This window comes from Rhipicephalus microplus, chromosome 4 (assembly GCF_043290135.1).
Source record: "Rhipicephalus microplus isolate Deutch F79 chromosome 4, USDA_Rmic, whole genome shotgun sequence".
NCBI lineage: Eukaryota > Metazoa > Arthropoda > Arachnida > Ixodida > Ixodidae > Rhipicephalus > Rhipicephalus microplus.
This window is the reverse complement of record NC_134703.1, coordinates 21,779,058-21,798,961: the sequence shown is the minus strand read 5'-3', so window position 1 is coordinate 21,798,961 and position 19,904 is coordinate 21,779,058. Positions and strand designations below refer to the sequence as shown.

The 19,904-nt window shown below is 46.6% G+C and overlaps 1 protein-coding gene across 1 annotated transcript; it reads right to left on the bottom strand.

The window, feature by feature from the left end:
* Positions 1-8,153: 8,153 nt before the first annotated feature.
* LOC119171705 (uncharacterized) lies at positions 8,154-18,428 on the bottom strand. The gene is made up of 4 exons (XM_037422516.2): positions 18,226-18,428; positions 14,510-14,605; positions 12,791-12,971; positions 8,154-9,622 (listed from the first exon to the last, which is right to left on the bottom strand). The coding sequence occupies exons 1-4, from the start codon at positions 18,398-18,400 to the stop codon at positions 8,278-8,280; spliced, it is 1,797 nt and encodes a 598-aa protein (XP_037278413.2). The 5' UTR covers positions 18,401-18,428; the 3' UTR covers positions 8,154-8,277.
* Between the last annotated feature and the right edge of the window lie 1,476 nt (positions 18,429-19,904).

The following is a 19,904-nucleotide window of genomic DNA, read 5'->3' as shown; positions in this document are numbered from 1 at the left end:
GAGGCATTTTTTAGAATAAGGTACACGAAGCTCTTGCGTTCATTGGCACTGTAAATGCTTCATGAGCTGTCCTTTTTCATATCCCCGTTAAGTGACGGAAATAGCGCCCGCACCCAACGAACGCTATTCTTGCGCACCGTATCTAATGACACCTATACATATTTTTTTTCCTTGCACAGTTGAAGTAAGTCGCACAGGTGGTGGTAGGAAGCGCATACTATATACAAAGTCATGGGCGTGCTCCACGTTTACACCCGTACCGTTTACGTAATGTAGCGGTTACACAGACAGTGAGCATGCGGCTACACAGTAGAGAGTTTTAGAACAGCGCAACGCAAAGCTTTGCGTTGCGCATGCGTCGTACGCTAACCTCTGGCGGGCTCCCATTGAGTGACGAATGCTCAAGCAAGCTTTGCATGCGTTTGGCATTCTGAAAAGTTTGGTACCATCGTGAGGGCAACGCAATTTGCATACCCATGAGATAACAGCATCTATAGTTAAACCAGAAACTCAATCGAGTGGAATGTTACAGTCGACAACAAATAAAGTACGGACCACGTGAGCTCGTGCCGAAACGAACTACAGTGACAGCTATGCCGCTATAGAAAGTATTCCTTGGGCGAAGTGCGCCTTTTGTGATCGCAGTCATGCACGCTCTGAAAATAGAGTGCCTAAAAAGGGTGTACACCCAACAATTATATTTATTGCTTAGCTGGATGCTTATCTGTTGCGCAAAGTACATTTCGTGAAAAGGTGGGATAGAAAAAAAGAGGCATGCTTTGCGAAGGTGCCGATTCGCCGCAATGCAACGAACAATCTGCCAGGTGGTTGTTGGAGTCGTACATGAAAATAAAGGACCTGATTTTGCGAGTGAAATATGTATGTGTAACGTTGTACTCGTCGGAAACACGCTGTCTTGATAACATACTATATTGAGCACGCCACGTCATACATTGGCTCTATCCATATATGCATGCGGGGAAGGCATCTTGTTTATTTTTTATACCCTTCCGCCAGTGTCACCAAATAGTTGGTAGTTAACGCTTCCATTTCTTTATATTCTGTTTTCTTTTTCACGAAATGTATTTTGCGCCCCACAGTCAAGCACTACTAAGCAATATAAGCACGAACTCTGCTGGAACAAGCCGTTTTGGAATAATTGTCATCCATGTTGCGCGTCTCTTTTCGTCTTATCTTTTTGCGCCCGCTGCTTCGTCGTCATGAACGGAGTGTGCGCTATATAAACGTGACGTAGCATTTTCTATAGGATGGCTGCGAGCGCCGATGTCTCAAGGAGGAAAACGCGAACTGAAAACGCAACACGGAATCGCCATGCCATGCCTCAGCAAATAGTGCGACGACGAATCGTGATTTAAGACGCTGACTGCACTGTTTATCGGAACGGCAGAGATGATGGCTGCCGCGACGGTCTCAGACAGCGAGATTGTACTTATCTTCGAGTTCTTAGCGTAACATGACTCGCATGCTGGCATCCGCTCAAGACGGGACGTCGACAACCGGCGGCTCGCTAGCAGATGAGCCCGTCCTAGCGTAGCCCGTTTTATTTCATGCGCCCAGTGCACGTCGTCAGAGCTTGGGCTGCTCAGCTTTGGAGAAACACGGTGAGCCTCTAGTATTAATTACTCTGATTCACGTGATGCTAAGAACGAGAACTTGTGTGTGTTCTTTCTGGTAAAGGCATTGAGGGGTCGTGGCAGTGGTAGGGCCGAGGCAGCGAGAAGGAAGTTAACAGGCTGTACTGTAATCGAGCTCGAGGGATCGAGCCACCCTTGCGGGCAACTCGGTGAACACTGAGAGGTAGAGATATAAAACTTTGGTGAAAGAGGTAGGCAGAAATCATCGAATGTTTATGACGTGACATTCTCTTCATTCGTTCGTTCTTCTCAGCATTACAAAAAAAAAATGAAGCCCTTGCCTTATCTGGAAAACGGGAACAATTGAAGCATTCAGTCTGCGTGCCTGAGGTACTACAGTTCTCTTTCTTTCTTTTTTTTTGCCTTCTGCAATGCTCACTCCTGTTTTCTTCTTCCCCGCCGGGAATTGTACCTTCAACCACGTACTTAGCAGCGTAACACTTCACTTTCTGCAGGTAAGGGCAACAAATGCCATGCGTTAATAGGGAGTTTTAGAATAGCGCACCTCTTGCCATACCCGGAACGGCTTTTTGCCGACAAGCCCATGATCGAGAAAGTATGAATACCTCGGAAAACAGCCCTTCCAAATGCGCATACGGCCGGCGCACCTTTGTGCACGGCATCTCTGTACCACCGCCGTGTGTCTGCATGCTCGCCGGTGTCGGGTAATTCGCGTACGACGTCGCCACCGAAATCTGTGAGTTCACTCAAACACAGGTGTTTGAGTGAACCTCCCAGTTTGAGTAAACCTCCTCCCCAAATGTGAGGTTTATTAGCCGTTAAAGACAGCGACGAGACAGCGTGAAGAACCGTCCAGCGATCGGCACAGCAGCGAACTGAAGCACTAGCCGAGAGAGCCGGGCGTTGGCGATGCTGCTTGCTGCAGGCACATCATCTTCTTCACACCCTGATCATTCCCTCAACTTCGTTATTGTTCGGATAGACAACGATGGTCTGATTCTGGTTCATCCGTTCTATCGACATGAAAACGCGAATGTGTCCAAGACCAAAGGCGACGAACGTTTATACAGTGGCACTAAGCAACGTAAACGGCGCACCGGTCATGTGCTGGTGGTTACGCCCGTCACGTCGTATTTCGCGTCGCTTTAGCGGTGAGCTGTTTTCGCTTGTGTGCACAAACGGCTTGGCCATTTGTTGCGTTACAAATGACGGCAGCAATACGCTTGTCGTGCTGGGTGAGCTTATTTTGCACGTGTAGCACAGCATACATGGCCGCCGTGAAGTCCGTGGCATCGTACGCAGGCGCCAGTTTTACTTGGCGCGTTGTTTGTCACGACTGAAGCATTCTATTTGGGGTCTGAATGGCAGCCTTAATTACGTGCAGTCGTTTAGACCTCGTGTAGCACTCACGGGCTACCTTCTGAAGCAAAAATATGAAACGCGTATGCGCTTTTCTTTTCTTTTGGTCTTCACATTGTCACACCCTTTACAACGTTTTCATTGTTGCATTTCGTAATATGTCGCATGCAATAAATTTTGTGACGCACTACTTATTCTGTGAAATTGAAGAAAACGGCAAAATGAAACTGCGATAAAAACAGCTCATGTCGCTTATTCTTTCGTAAACAGCTTGAGCTCATTTTTCCTTACTTGGGTTCGTTGAGAATTTTGGTGCTTTTTTCGGTAAAATAATAAAAAAAGCGAAGCTTCCACGGAACCACAGCAAGCCTTTAAACAGCGAAAATGAACGATTCTGAACCTGTTTTATTTTAGGTTATTTAGCAGGGGGATGCAGGTTGCTTCTAGCTTGCTGCAAAGTCGTTGTGAGGATTTAGCTAAGTGACGCTATTATACTTTCCTTCTCATAGCAGGGAGGTGCGTGTTAAACCACAGACAGATGTCCAAATTCCAGAGACAGGACCTCGCGCTGAAACCAAGCGTTGTTACTTTTCATAGATCTATGAGCACGTCAGCGTTGGCGTAGGTTTTTCATCACTTCGGAGTTCCTGCGGCTGCCGTTGCCTTTCCTGTTTTCTAGTGATTCTCTTTGTACGTACTCGAGGTGTTCGGCTCATCGTCATAACTTCACAGCCATTTCTGTTCATTGTTTCGCGTTTATGACGACGATAGTTTCCTGACGGGCAGCATAGTGGCACATATTTGTTAAAAGGACACTAAAGTGAAACAATGAATCGACATAGATTCATGAATTGTACTCTTAAAACTCTACAATGTCGTTAATTTCAGCAATGTATTATGAAGTAGCACTTTACACGCCTTTGATATACCTTGAAGGCGTGGTGAACCAGCAACATCCGAGGAACACAGAATAAACCTCAATATGGGTACCCACCGTGATGAAGAACACAGTGCGATAATGATAACGTGCAGGCGATGAAGCGCCTGATAAATGCCCACACTGAATTCCCCCCACGTGGGTGCAGCTATGCTGGCCACAACTTAGAGGTGCGGAGACCACCTGAGGCATGAACTATCTCGGAACCACTACGGCGCCGGTCGATTGGAGCAGAAACAGGGTCGACGTGATAATTAACGGGATAAGTGTGCTCCAAGACTGTGTATGGGCCAAGGAAAAGAAACTGAAATTTGTCCCACAAGCCATGTTTATATACCTCCCTTTATGCTATCGTCTGTTGTACATTACCACGTTATAAGACAAACCAGGAGTGCGAACTGGTGTCCGGAGTATGCTGTAAGAACACAGCACTATGAGGTGTGTCATGCAGACTCTTGCGGTGTTGATGTCTTGCCTCAGTTTCAACTCTGGCGATTTGGCGACAGTGGAGGAGTCGGGGCACATATTGTTCGCAGGAGAATGAAAATAGAGAAAAAGGGGTGGTCAAAAGAACGATGCACTGCAGGAATGGGTTGACGCGGAGAGAGAGAGAATAAACTTTATTGGGTTCCAGCATGCGGGATTCCCTCCGGCCGCGCAGGGCGTGGGGTTCACCCTATCTCACGTTACACTAGAAGTCCGCGGAGCGCGTTATCGAAAGGGACCTTTGTGCGCAAGTTCGCGACGAGCAGCGAGAAAAGATAGCGCTGGAGGAAAGACGGCTGCAAGCCGAGGAGCGCGTTTTGCTGTTGAAGCTAAAGTTGCAAGAGCAGAAGACTGGTTCGAACGCGGGAGAGATAGGGAGACCGGCAAGCGATGACGCAGCGTCCCCAGCTGTAATGGATAGCTGTGGCCCGCACAAGCTATTGCCACCGTTCAACGAGATGCGAGATGACCTCGACGCATATCTGCAGCGTTTTGAGCGCGTCGCGGTGTCTCAGGAGTGGCCTCGGAGCAAATGGGCCTTTTCGCTCAGCTTGTGCCTGACGGGAGATGCGTTATCCGTGATTAGTCGACTTGACTCTGCTTCCGCCACCGACTATGATCAGGTGAAGGCAACATTGCTGTTACGATTCCGGTATACGGCTGAAGGATACCGCGAGAAATTTCGCAAGGCGAGACCAGAGGACAAGGAGACGGGGCTCCAATATGCTTCTCGCATAGCAGGTCATTTCGACCGTTGGATGGAGCTAGCAAATGTCGAGAAAACATATGACGCTCTTCGCGACGTAATGATTTCAGAACAGTTCATGAAGGGATGCTCACCCACCCTGAGGGTATTTCTGAAGGAGAGGAACTGTAAGAAATTGCACTCTTTAGCGCAGAACGCAGACTGCTTTCTGGAAGCCCAAGATTTGTTCAATTTGGGCAAGGATAAGCTATCTAAGGAGAGCTCAGCAGGTGCTCGTAAAGCAGAAACTGCTAAGCGCCAGTTCAAGGGCCAAAGTCTCTGTTTCTTGTGCAATAAGACAGGGCACCGGGCGTCTGAATGTTGGTCTCGGGCAAGAAATAAGCAGTCAGCAACAGGCTGGTCGAGTGGCAGAAACGGTTCGTCTATAGAGACAACTCGAACCCAGGAAAAGCAGTTGGCGTCGTGCACGCTGTCACCCAAAGAAGGAGACAACGCTTGCACACCGGAGAAACCGGATGAAGGGTACGTCGTACTCCAGACTGGGGAGACTATCCCGATCGTGAATATGACGTCGACGCATACCCCAACTGTGGCTGATGTCGGAACTCTGCCTGTAGTGAGAGGATTGCTTGAGGGCAAAACTGTATCTGTACTTCGAGATACGGGATGCAACGCGGTAGTGGTACGAGAAAGGCTTGTCCCGGAAGGGAAGTTTACGGGCACTACAAGTCCGGTTTTTCTGCTCGACAGAACAGTGCACAACTTGCCGGAGGCAATCGTTTCTATTGACACACCGTTCTTCACCGGTGTCGTGCGAGTTAAATGCATGAAGAACCCTCTATACGATGTCGTGCTAGGCAACATCGAAGGTGCCCGATCTACAGAGCTAGAATATTCGCGCAAGCCTCAACAGCATCGTGAGAGGCATCGTGATTACAGCGGAGGGAAGGTAGTCAGAAAACTCGCTAACTCGCCTGTGCCCATCATCGCAGACGACACGCAAAGTGATGTCGGAAACGATTCAGGCTACTTACCACAGACGTCAAGAAGAGAAGCTAGTGATCGGCCATATCTTGATTATTAATAGAGGAGAAACTGAAGGTCAATGTTTCACTTTTAAACTTTTTTACTGAAGTCTCCGCGCGGGACGTGATGGTTTTCAAACAATATTTTGCGTATTTTGGTTGCGTTCGCTCTGTGAAGTTTCCTGAAATTTGGTATGTATGTCTATGGTCTCCTTACAGTACGATGCGATGTATTTTTACCAATTAGCAACTACATATAACCCAGCAGACACTTTCAAAATCAATGAAGTTACGGTGTTTGGTGCGGAAACGTCGAGATGGCGTCGCCACCCACATTTTTTTTCGTGCGTTTTCTCGCTTACCAAGCGCTTTGTCGTGACAAAAGTCGTGTGTACGGTATTATAAATTTATAATTCATTAGTGCGGCATAAATTGTTCCCTTTAGTGTCTCTTTAAGATGACCATAGCTTTCTTATTTATTGGTGGTTTACCAATGGAAGAGTAGCGGGATTTGCGTGGTCCGCACAAACGACGGCTACCTTCAACTACTTCGCTGTTCAAAGGTTGTAGTTCCCGCGTTTGTTACGTCGGCATAAGCGACACGCACAAACCGAACGTTATAGCTACCTGCCATGGTGGTGTAGTGGTTTTGATGTTCGACTCGTAGGTCGCACGGTCGAATGCAGGCCGCTTGCGGCCGAATTTTTTATGGAGGCGAACATACTCGAGGCCAGTGTACGTAGATTTGGGTGCGCGTAATTGAACCCGAGGGGGTAGAAGTTTCCGATGATCTCCACTACGGCGTCCCTCATAATCTTATAGCTTTCTTTTTTCTTTTTTTTTTGGGGGGGGGGACATTAACACCCGAGAATTATAATTGAAACATTATTTCTTGCATTATACCCCTCAGATTAGGTCGTTGAAAATTAATGCCCTAGTGGAAACTAGATTTGAAATGTTCGCTATCAAACCAAAGGAAAGCTAAACCAGCCATATAAGCTGTCTGAAGGCAAAGTTACCGCTGTGACCTGCCGCTCTGCTGCAGTGCAGTATGCGGTAGCTTCCGCTCTTTACAAATGTTTCTCGTTTGACCAATGTTTGCTTTTGCTTTTACCTTCACACTGTTGTCTAAATAGCGGTACATGCAAGGTTATTATGACCATGTGCCTGTTTTCATCGTTACGTGAATGTGGAAAAACTTCTTTAAGGGGCAGAGGCGCACGCACACAGGGAAAAAAAAATTACCAACGCAGGTTGGCACAAACTCTTGACGAGCTGTGTTCTGACCACAGTGGTTATGACCAGATAATTCTTGTCGCCGACTAACATAAGCTAACTTGGGAAAGCTTTTTTTATTATTTACTGCACACTATATCATGCACGTATGCACGTAGCGTGGACAAAATATTTGAAGTGGCTTGGCTATCCGGCAGTTTGATCTCCAACGCCAGTTACACGTATGTTGGCGCGTGTGTTTGTGTTTGTGCGCGTATGTATGACCATGCAATATTATAAAAAAGAACTTTCTGGGTGGGTTGTGATCCCCCGTTTATCCTGACTAGCCAATGTGTGTTCAGAATTCATCGGCGAGTGATGTCTCCCTCCGGAATAAACTCATTTTTTTCTTTAACGATACTTGTCCAACTTCAATTAAGAACTGCAAATAAGTCTCTCATGCATTTCTGCCCCGCCACGGTGGTCTAGTGGCTAAGGTACTCGGCTGCTGACCCGCAGGTCGCGGGTTCGAATCCCGGCTGTGGCGGCTGCATTTCCGATGGAGGCGGAAATGTCGTAGGCCCGTGTACTCAGATTTGGGTGCACGTTAAAGAACCCCAGGTGGTCAAAATTTCCGGAGCCCTCCACTACGGCGTCTCTCATAATCATATGGTGGTTTTGGGACGTTAAACCCCACATATCAATCAATCAATCAATCTCATACATTTCTTTTACTTAATTACCTGTCGTCATAGGTGATCCGTAATTTTTTTTCCCTTTTACAGCACTGAAAGAGATCATGCACGAACTACCGCAAACGGTTTTATTGCGTGGATAAGGACCAGCACATACTTCGTTTCCTGCCGTCTTGTCTCCCATAAACGTTCGCTTTCGTTCTTACTGCACACGCCACTCGTGGGAGCGTGCCCCTTACTAGAGGGATATAGATGGAGAAAGGTGAGAGCCTCGAGGTTGCGCCCAGGGCGTCGAGAGTAGACCACCGCTTCCTCTCCTGCGACTCGATGTCGAAAAGGGTGCGGCTGCGCTTCTGCGATATGCTGTGCGCATTCCCGTAAGATGGGCCCTTTCAGGGACGATTTTTTCCTCGACCACCGGCTCCCTGGACTCACTTTCCCTGGCGCTGCGCCGCGACATCGGGGCCACCCTACGTGGCTTCTCATCTTTGCCTCGCTTCGCGAGGGCGAGGCCCGGCGGAAGTTCCCTCGCGTGCCGAGCTTTTCCCGAGTCGTCTTCACGACTTGACACTGATGTGCTCGACGCTGACTCGGCCCCTTCAGAAGCTTTATCACTCGAGCTGTTCAAGCTCGACGCCTCGGACTCGTCTTCTTCGGCCGAGCCCAGTGATGACTTTTCGTCGCGAGCGCTTATCGGACTCTCTGTCGAGTACGCATGTACCATGCCAGGAGGAAGTGTCGGCGTCGACATGTCGGAAAGCTGTCTCGGCTTGTACGTATTGGGCGAATCATCCGCGCGTCGTCCTAAGGGCACTGGCAGCTGCGCCTGAGTTGGCTGTGAAAGTGACCCTTGCGCGGAACTTGCACTGGGAGGAAGCGAGGATGGTATGCCAGACACCAAGGAACTCGCAGGTGGTTGAGCTGAAGAGAATCCAGGCATCACGCCACTTACTAGAGGTCCAGTTTGTCCCGTTGATGGCATGGAAGATACTGTTTTCATTCCTGCAGGGGACATTTCAGAAGCACTGGTTTCTTTCAATCCCGAAGGGGGTCCGGAAGGAGTGTTAGGATTTTGTCCTTTGGCTGCGAACAAGAATGTTGGAGGGTTCTGAACAGGCAGGTTTGGTGAGTTCGATAGCGAGGGAAAGCGATCTCCATTAGAAAATTGTAGACCTGCCGTTGGGCCTGCACCCAACATACCTGGGAACTGCTTAGGAAGTTGAAGCTGGGGCAATGGCTTCGAAGTGCTTAATGGCCATCGAGGAAAACCCGTAAGGTCACCCATCGGAGGCGGCATGGGTACCTTCATGGCGCTCGGAGGAGTGGGAGCTTTTACAGGTTTTTTTACTGCAACATTGGTGACGGAGCTTTGCCGATGGACGCTGCTTTTCGGCATTCCTACCAGCGGACCGTAAGGATCGGGAAGAAGGTAGCCGACGAAGAAAAGATTCTTCTTCTGTGGCACCTTTAGCGTGCTGTTCACTAGTGTCACAGAAGCACCGTTCCTTTTGCGCATGATGATCAGTCTGACTTCGGTGTCTTGGGGCGTTAGCATTGTAGCCGAACGGCCACTTTCTTTCGGGCTGTGAGAACAAGACCGGAGAAAAACAAAAAGAAAGGTTACTTCACTCACATTTAGAAAAAAAAAGCAGCTAACTAAAGGACACACATCAGGTACGCCATAGTTTATTGCTATTCAGCATGTCTGAACGGCGAAAGTAATGACTCATTCGTCTTTATACATTTATGTTGAAATAATATTTAGGTAATTTCACTCTTTAGGCGCAAATCGGTCACGTATTTAGGTACCATACGTTTAGACTAGTATTATGTAATTGTTTCTGCGCGAGCATCAGGAAAAGAGACGCATGCCTCAACATTTGCGCTATTGTTGTTGCGATGTTTCCGGGCTGTATGTTTGGTTATATCGGTTGGCTGCGTACCAGTTCTAAGGATGACGTAATTTATCACTCGGTTCTTCAGTTCCTCGTTACTGTAGCTGGCTTTAACGTCGGTTGATGGTGTTTAAAGATAATGGATGTGGTGTACGATGACAGCGGCTGATGGTCTCCTACCACGCTGCGCTAGAGTGCACTGGCCTGCAGAAAAGGGAAGAGCAATGCTTGAAAGCGAAAGGAACCCTCTCCTCGGTAGTCACTCCGCAGAACTGCCATCGCAAGGACCAGCGAAGCGAAACACCGCACCATTCAAACAGCTCAGTCATGACGAGCCGGGTGGAAGGGCAAGAAGCGTGACATCGCGGAAGTGTTACTAACAGATGGTTTGCTTTGGTGTTTCCCGCTGAGTGCCCTTGCACAAGAGCGTCCAGTACCGTGAACTACTTAAACTCCTTAAAGCAAACCTTATAGTATGGCGCATACTTCACATGACCATGTATGGTTCCTGAGAGCTCCTGTGAAGCTAACGTACAATGTAAGGCAACGTGCGATTACGAGGCAATATCTCCTATAAATGTGGCAGTGTGCCATTTAAAAGTTTTAAAGGGCATGATTTTGGCTAATTAGGAGCACCCTAGAGTTAATGTTCATGCTTTCTTTATTTCTGAAATTCGCACTAATACTTTGTTTTGCTGGGATTATGAAAATGTAGTCCACATGAAGCAATAATTGGCTATGAAGAAGTTGATTGAGTGAGAAATTGTCGGTGATGGGAAAGGGGGAGGGAGCGTCCATCGTGCAAGGCTTCCTTTCGTGCATCAATAAAAAAAAAAGGAGCTTCTGAAAGGCTCGTTTTTTTTGTTGTTAGACAAAACGCTAATCAGAACAAACCGACAAAAAAGGAAAGTAATTCAGTGGTTGATATTATTAATTATAGATGTAAATCTAAAAAAACTAAAGTGTTCGAAAATGTATCTTGCCGCTGGCAAGGACCAAGCCTGCGATTAGTGAATTACACGTCTGGTGTTTTCGTGCTCGTATCTTTAATGCATGTCTACCTTTTCTCTGCTAAAGATATATAAATGACTACGACGTTCTGATCCGCCATAGCAGCTTCAAGCCGATGTTATTTTCATATTGCTATACCGTGGCACTAGGGCCCAAACATGAGGCAGATAATTCCACTTCGGGTCTGGCAAGTGGCAGGTTAGAATATCTATTGAAACGCAAAACATGATGATAGGGCGGATTGATTAAATTTATTTAGGTTCAATAGGTCGTTCACGGCTTTACTTTTAGCTGGTTTCCCTTCGCTTAAGACTTCTTTATGGTCCATTTTCTCCGGAGACGTGAAAAAGGCACACGTTCATTGGGGCAGTGGGGTGATACCTGGACACCTTTGCCGTTTACGGCATCATTTTTTTTGAAGGATACTGCGTTTTTCAAGCGTGCTCATGATTTGTGTGTGATATTCGAACAACAAATGCTTTCGGTGTGTGCGAATTGTGGGTTCATTGCTCTTATGGAAGTAATCTGAATGGTCAAGTAGACACTCAAGTTTCGATGCCCAACAGGTGGTTGGCCCATATGAAATTTTTCATATGGACGTGTGCGCGTTTTCACAGTGTGATAGTACATCTGTATTTATATCTTGAAGTAATGTGCCATGCCTTCGTTTATTAAGGTTTTATTCAGCGTTTGCAACGCCTGGACTTATTGGTTAAAAGTGTCACAACAGGGAGGGGACATAGATCAAGCCAAAGTGTGTGATGGCTGTAGTGGTGTTCATCTGTGCGCGTCTACGAGGACAAAAGATACAAGAGACTGATCGAAATATTTTTTCGTAGCTAGCATTGGATGCTGCCTTAATGTTCGACAAACCACGATGTTCACTCATGTAATAGTTTCGCTTTTCTATTACAGATTAGTACCGGAGTTCGAGTTGACGCACTTGGTGGTCTCGTAAAACTGTGACACCGTAGTGGACGGCTGGAGTAGCTTTGGCTTTGCGCGTGGAGTTCTTTTGTCGTGTGCGGCGACTTCGAGAACTGTAGACATTTTTAGCAAACTCTGAAAGCAACAACACCTCAGTACCGCAGTGTCCAAGTGTGTTCTCTAGCTATTGTGTGAAAGAACTAACAGCGCACATAGTGAACGTCCAGCCTCTGTGGACACCACCTTTCTTTGTCGTCATCGTCATCAGCATGACTACGCCCTCTGTAGGTCAAGGGCTTCTCTCATTTTTCGCCAAGTGATCCAACCATGTGCTTGCGGCGTTCACGCTATGCCTGCAAACTTCATTTTACTAATTAAAATATTGATAATTATTATTTTTTATTTAGAATCTGTCTCAGTATTTCTGTATTTTTGCGTCAAACGTCAGGCCCGCCGCAGTGGTCTAGTGGACAAGGTACTCGGCTGCTGACCCGCAAGTCACGGGATCAAATCCCGGCTGTGGCGGCTGCATTTTCGATGGAGGCGGAAATGTTGTAGGCCCGTGTGCTCAGATTCAGGTGCGCGTTAAAGAACCCCAGGTGGTCGAAATTTCCGGAGCCCTCCACTACGGTCTCTCATAATCATATGGTGGTTTTGGGACGTTAAACCCCACATATCAATCAACGCGTCGAATGACAATACTCTATGGCTGAACTGGCTTCAAACTTTTCGTGCCTTTCTATTTACTAGAGAAATGGCAGTAAAAAATGAACATAGCACCCGATGATTAAGATAAAGGTTGCCCGGTGGTTGAACTACATCATGATTTAACAAAAGGAACAGTACCACCACCGCTACGAGTATACTGCTCACTCGTAGCTTACTACAAACATGGTCAGCTGACAGCAATGCAGTTACCTGGTGCACGCGATCCGGCAGTCTTCCATCGAAGCGAAGTGGTTGACGGTCCGCTGGCAGAAACCCTTCTGCGGCATGCAGGCGTGCTTGTACGGGTTGTACGAAAAGTAGAGGCTCATGCATGACACGGACTGCAGAGACGTGTCTGGCACGCACACCGCCTTCAAACAGCGGTTCCATCCTTCATTAAAGCAAAAAAAAAGTTGGTGCTTTGGTTATAAATGAACTAGAGTAATGCAGAGAGCCACCTATTGCAACGACTAAACACTAAAAGCAAGATTCAGTAGAGTTGTCTGCAAGGAGAATCAGATATTTCTCAGATTATTTTAAACCTTCAGCACCTTGTTGATATGGCTTCTTAGATGTTCCCTCTAGCCGCTTAATTTTTGAGAACTGTGCATACTGCCGCAGTTTAGACTGCCGTTATGCTTGTCCATCTTACATATGGCTCATACAGCTATTGAGAGCGCTGTGATAGACACGTATTGAAAAGTTGGTATCAGCTCCAGAATCCTGCATTATGCTCGCAAATGGAATTTATCTTGAAGACGCTACGTTCAACATAGGCAAGCGCAGGTGTCTTTCCCTGTATTAGTGATGCTATAGATGTGGGAGACTTAGTTTGCTGTTGTGACAAACTTTACTAAGTTTGATGCAGGTGTCGCCGTAGTTCCCGATAGTATTTTTTCCTGGACAAAAATAAGGTGCTGCATGGCTTCTTCATCGCCACGAAAATGATGTCTCCAATGCTCTGTGCAACTTTTCTCGTGGACATAGCTTTGAGTGCTACTTCTTGTGCTATAGCATGCTGAGATCATATTGCACATTGACATAGTTCGATTTGGTGCGGTTGACAGTAGTTTGTCTTTCTTCAAAATAAAAACGGCTGCGTATGTTGTTCGTGCATACCACTCGGTAGTCAAATTGTTCTCTCTTTGTACATAAATTGGGCTGCCTTGCTGCACGATGAAATATCTATTTGCTTGCCTATCCAGTGGTCAATAAATACAAATGCATGCTGCTGAAACTGGTCCGCATTCATATATCAAGTTGTTTATGGCAACATACAAACTACTGGGAAGAAAAAATTACAATATCGTCCAAAAGGCGAACTGCTGGTTGTGACATTGACAGATAAAAAAAAGTATACGAAGTAGATTTACCGAGCTGGTATGCTACACTAAGCATTCTTGTACTAATTACATCAAGTAGCATTGTATCATGAACACATGCATGAACAAATCTGAGTTGATGGCTGTCATTACTGATTTTCAGAACGCTGTCATAATGAATGGTGCGAACGGAAGTGAGCAAAAGCACCGCGTTGTCTCTGACTTTCAGGAAATAACTCGAGCTGGTGCATCCGCGTAGAAACGGGCGCACAAGGCAACTAACTATAAGCTGCCACTCAACTTAAGGTATTTATTTTGTTATTATTGCTATTGGAGACTTACACAAATATTTGATTGCACAAATGTGATAAGGTGGGAGCAGCTGTACAACTACCACTGGAAGGGCACGAAAACCTGCCTGCTCTTTGAAAGTAATAGACTGCGATATCAAGCAGCTGAGTACGTGTTGTCTTTTTGAAGAAGAGGAACGTGTCTCCAGTTAAACTCTAATACTTTTGTGTTTGGAAGCTGTCCATTCTGTTTCAAATACGAACGGATTACCGTCGATAATTGATCATGTGAAGGTTGCACGAGGCTAAATACTCACTTCTTAGCAGAACGGCTGACTTCGTCGCGATGCTCTTGGCTTTCAGAAAGAGCTGGGCAAAGGCAGCTCCACCCCCTTCACCGCTTTGCCTGAAAACTTTGTAGAAGAAAGGCGCATTTTACTCCTGAAAGTCTCCCCCAGTTCAGATGTCAACTTAACCATGTCATATTGTGTGATTATGGGCGAAGCGTGAAGCTAACGGAGCAGATTATCGCGTAATAAAGGGCTCAATGGAACCTGAAAATGCCAGTGAAAGGTGGCAAATGAATGTCCTGTTTTATATTTTTCTATCATATCATCACCCATAACACAGTCACCCCTTAGAACCTGGAGTAGCATGTCAGGCGGAATGCAAGACAAACATATTCAGCTCATCAGTGAAGTATTTATCTCTCTTTCCTCTGGGAAATACGAAGTACACCAAAGACGTGTCTTCAAAAAAGTGGAAAAAAGAACAAGAAAAGGAAGTGTCTACGTTACGAATGTTCTTTAGAGTAGGTGGCAGTAGAGCTCAATGACTGGTATATAAATAAAAAAAAACGTGGTTAACCCCTCTTTTTATTTAGGAATCAGCATAACACGAAAGTGAAACGCGTACTAGCAGAGGTAGTTGAGCGTTCATTGTGCGTTATTTCGCCACGATGGCGAACGAAAGAATGCTAGAGCAACAAATCGCAACGTCACGCGAAGAACAGAAAGCAGCTCGAAACTTGCAGCGCGCACCTCAGGCATAGAGAAAGCACGAAACGAGCATACCCAGATCGAGGGCGGACAAACAGTTGTCACAGCTCGACTGTTAAAGCGCGCCTCTCAAAAAGAAATAAAAACGCATGAAATCAACGCAATTGTATACACAGGATGAGCGTGAACAACTGTCACAATTCTCACTTCGTGTGTTAGCCGCGCGCTCCTTACGTAAACGCGGCCATGGCATCGAGCGAAGTGACGTTCGTGCTTTCTTCAACTACTGCAACTTCAAAGCAAACTTGCGGTGGAAGCACAAGAGATGCAAAGCGTTCGAATCCCGATATACGCACGCACGCGAGTGAACCACCACGCTAGAGGAGAACCATATGCACTTTGGCAACGCCATGAGGAGACACGTGGGGTGGTGGGGCACGACGACATTGAGAGCACGCGCCCAACGCGCGCCTTCGTACCATCTCACTGCTGATGACAAAAACACGCTGATGTTTCTGAGGACTGAGGACTGCCAGTGGTACATGGTGTATATAAATGGCTCGCCGTTAACAAGCTGTAGGGGGCTTGCTGAGTGACTACTGAGTGGTTAGCGTCGCTCTTTGAAGAGCGTGAGGTCGCTGGTGTCTACCGATGCCCCGCTGATGAAATATTTCTTTTCACTTATTTTCTTGCCAATCTGTTATTATATATTTTACAACCTTATATTACATTCGTGACAGATATACGTCAAAGGGGCCGCGGTGGAACCCGACTTAAAACACTTTCGTGCAAAAAAAAAAAAAAAGAAAAAGTCGGCACTCCAGTGGGAATTGCTACCCTTACAGCCGAAAATATTCGTGTACTTTACTCCTCTACATGGCTGTGCCTATCCTGTCAATGTGATTTGAGGCGTGAAAAGATGTTGGATTTCATTGGATGTTAGCCTTGTTTGTTAAACCACAGGTGATCGCGCTCTTCACAAAGACGCGAGGTGTCGCTACAGGCATCTGTCGTAGTGAAGCAATAGATAAAATACCATGTTTTCGCAGGCGTCCCAGGTTGTCACTATGACACTTATGACAATGAAACCTCATTTGAACAAACCTTAAGAGGCCCCAAAAAAGTGCATTAAAGTGAAATTTCTCCGAACTGAAATGATCATGTTGCACGTAGTTATCAGGTGCTGAAGGACACATCAGTTGTTGAAATTAAATTCATTTACAATGGTGCTTATTGGAATGTGGATTCGATTATTTAGCATGCTTCGAAATGGAGTAATCGTCTGTAGCATTTGTACATCGTCTGTAGCATTTGGTCATGTATTGAATCACTATCTCTAAGCTCTCGCAAAGTGCCGGCACAATTCTCTGTTGGGCAGCGTATGACTTCACTTTTTCCAAATGTTTCTTTAGCGGAAAACCTTGGCGCTTTCTCTACGAAGTTCTTCCTCTTCCTCTCATTTTTCCTGAAGTAGGACACTCGATACCATTTACTCTGTGGACAGAGGGTCACATGTCTCAACGAGGAATTTACAGGTGACATAGTCTTCAAAAAGCAAAGCGCTGTCAGTACCCAGTGTTTCAGACAACTGAAATGCGCTGTGCACTAATTTTGTTAAACTGAAAATCGTTAGTGCTGGATCTAATGGCCCGTCGGATGGCCCGGGGATTTAAAGACGGTTAGTTCAACATAATAGTTCACTTTACTGAGGTTCGTTCATGTTTTACAGTATAGCAGTAACATAGAGAGGTATAGCACGTGCACGTACCACAGCTGCCGGCTCTCTCCGATGTAAATTTGCCCTGATTAGACCATTATTTCTCTTAATCGGGTTTAGCTTCATCATATTCAGCCGGAATTCACTGTTTCGACTCCTTCCTGTAGTCTTTGTACCCTTGAGGTAATACCAATCATATATCGGTGCGCAGTGACCATCACAGAGGCGATTAGAAAGAAAGTGAAGGGCTTGACTTTGGTAAACGCTGAACAACCTAACCTTTGTAATGGCAAAACTGCATTTTGAATGAATTAGTGTCAGCTGGACATTTAGGCCGCACACACTAATGGCCATTCTTTCAAAATATTTCTGAATGTTGCGTGACACTGGCTTGAGTCGCTTATATACCATCTTAGTGTAATGCGAAAATGCAACAGTGTATATAAGCAAGCCTCCACGAGTAGCTTAGAAGTGTGGCAGCTTTTCCTAGTTGGTATGGCAAGACGACGACAAATAGACAAGAAGAACATGAAAGACACGTGTGCTTCGTGTCCTTCTTGTCTCCTTGTCATCGTTCTTTTCTCGCGCTATAACTATCGTCTACGAGTAGCTGTTACGTATAGTGCATTCCCAATGATCCGGAGACCACACAGCATGTGGTCCGGATTGGACAAGCAATGATTGACTAATCAGATATAACAGATATAATCAGATAACAGAGCCTACAAAAAAAGTAAGACCATCTTTCACTAAAGGTAGCCATAAGCAACATGCGAATCGTCGCATGAGTCGACATATTTCTGCTTATATCATGGGTACCGTGCCCGATGTTAACGCGTCCTTGCAAGTGGAGCATGCCATGAGTTCACTGTAGTTTTTGGTGCTGTTACTCGTACCGAACGATTGTTTGAGCATGCCACGCAGGGCCATCGCCACGCCCCTTGGAAGAACGTGGGTTCATCGCGCGTCTGCGGAATCTCGCTCCCCGACGCCATCACGTGACTAGTCGGAGATTGTAAGGGAGAGGGGCCACAACCACATACGCAGGGCGGGCCAGTGCGTTCTGACCACAGCGTCTGACCACTGCGTCTTACCCATCCCCTTACACAGGACCGAACGTGCTAGCACGAGGGCGCATTCTGGCACGGCTTTGGCCTGCTGTTGTGCATGCGCAGTACGAAGCACACCGGATCGAGCTCGACCATAAGCTTCTACACATCTAAAAGTGCTTTGAAAGGCGTCTACGTAGATTTTCTGCGCCACCACGGCTATTAAAGATTCACGACTGAATCAAAGGCGCACTAAGTAGTATACGTACGGTCATTCCAAGCTGTGAGCGCTGCCTGATCTTTCTGAGGTACACTGACGGCAGTGATTGGTTCTCCAACGCAAGACGCCATGTGGGTGAAAAATGGCTCTTCCGACGCCAGACTTGAGCTCCATGTGCCGGCGAAAACGAGACATGAGGAGACGAGGAAGGCGCTTGGATTCATTCCTGCAACAGTCGATGAGACGCGACACTTTACGGGTCCGTAGCGGTGCACTGCGGTGGAAGAAAGATACGAAGAAAAAAAAAAATCACTGAGAGTGGTCTCAAGCCAGACAGCGCAAGCCAGACAGATATACCAGCGCAAAAAGACCAGGCCAAAATCTTAAGAAGGAACGCACGCTCACACAGCGCTGATGCGGAGACCAAGCATCAGCATTGTGTGTGTTCCTTTTCAAGTGTTTTTTTTTTTCCCTTGGTAAATCTATCAATCATGAAACAAATTGCCTAAGCTGAAGATTCAGGAATGGTGCCTACATATATCTTATGTCCTGTATGTAAAGGGCTGGTGCCGCACTTTTTCATGAAATGTGTATATATACTTTAAAACAAACCTCAAAGGTAAAGAATGTCTCTCGCCGTCAAATCACAACAACCAAAGTGTGTCTAACGCTAAAGTTATTATACGGCATTGAAATGACTTCACTCGGAGAGCTTGCTTGAAGTCATGTCAACACATGCAGTGCTGTCGCAGTGCCACCGGCATCAACTTATTTGCTTTTTGACGTGCGAATCTCCGTAATACACTTTAGATTCACGACACCAACCTAACCGTCTTTATTTTAATCAAGGCATGGTGCAACGTCAGGGTTACGTGATGTGGTCGTCAAATAAGGTTTTCTGACCTTACAACTAGCAGTTTTGTTTCTAGACAGCGGTTTATGTATCACCACAAATGTAAGCATGATGATGTCATTCACGTAATGGTCTGTCCAATCGAGAGAGCATCTATACAACAGCCTTATTTAGTCATATCAGAAGCGCTTCATCTGTACTTACCTCACTCTGCCGGGTGCTGATGCAACAGAACTTAAAACGCGCCGGCTGTACCACTTAAGTGTGAAACGAAAACGTAACGAAACACAAAATTCTACAGAAAGTGAAGACTAGCGAAAAAAAAAAAAAACGGCCCGGAGAACCAATCAGAATCCTTTGCGGCGCCGAGGTGGGGGCATCCTCCCTTTTTTTACATTTCTCTCGAAGCCCCCTCGCTCGTACGCTTGGCTTTTGAATGCGGCGCGCTCTCTGGCCGTTTCCCAATGGTCGGACTGAATGGACGCAACCACGTAAACTATAAGCGGCCCGGGAGAAACGTTCGGGAAGATGCGGAACGCGCACTCACGCGTTGAGACTGCCGCTTTCACCGAGTGTGGCACTGATGCTCTGGGCGCTTGCTTGTCTAGTGACGTGTGCCTCTTGACAGCATGCCGAGTGGCTGGCCGACAGGATCGCGCCTTAGGCCTCCCACAAATCGTTCGCCTGAAACCGGCCACCCTTCTTACGCCAGACACAACGATGCGTAGATGCGAAAAAAGAGCTCGGTGATACCAGTTGGGTTTTCCGTGCCTCTTCTTTGAAGGTGTTTCTCACTTCTCGATACGGACGCGATGTAACAGCAGCACCACGTGACGTAGGGAGTAAGCGGCACACTCAGAAAAAGGCACTTACAG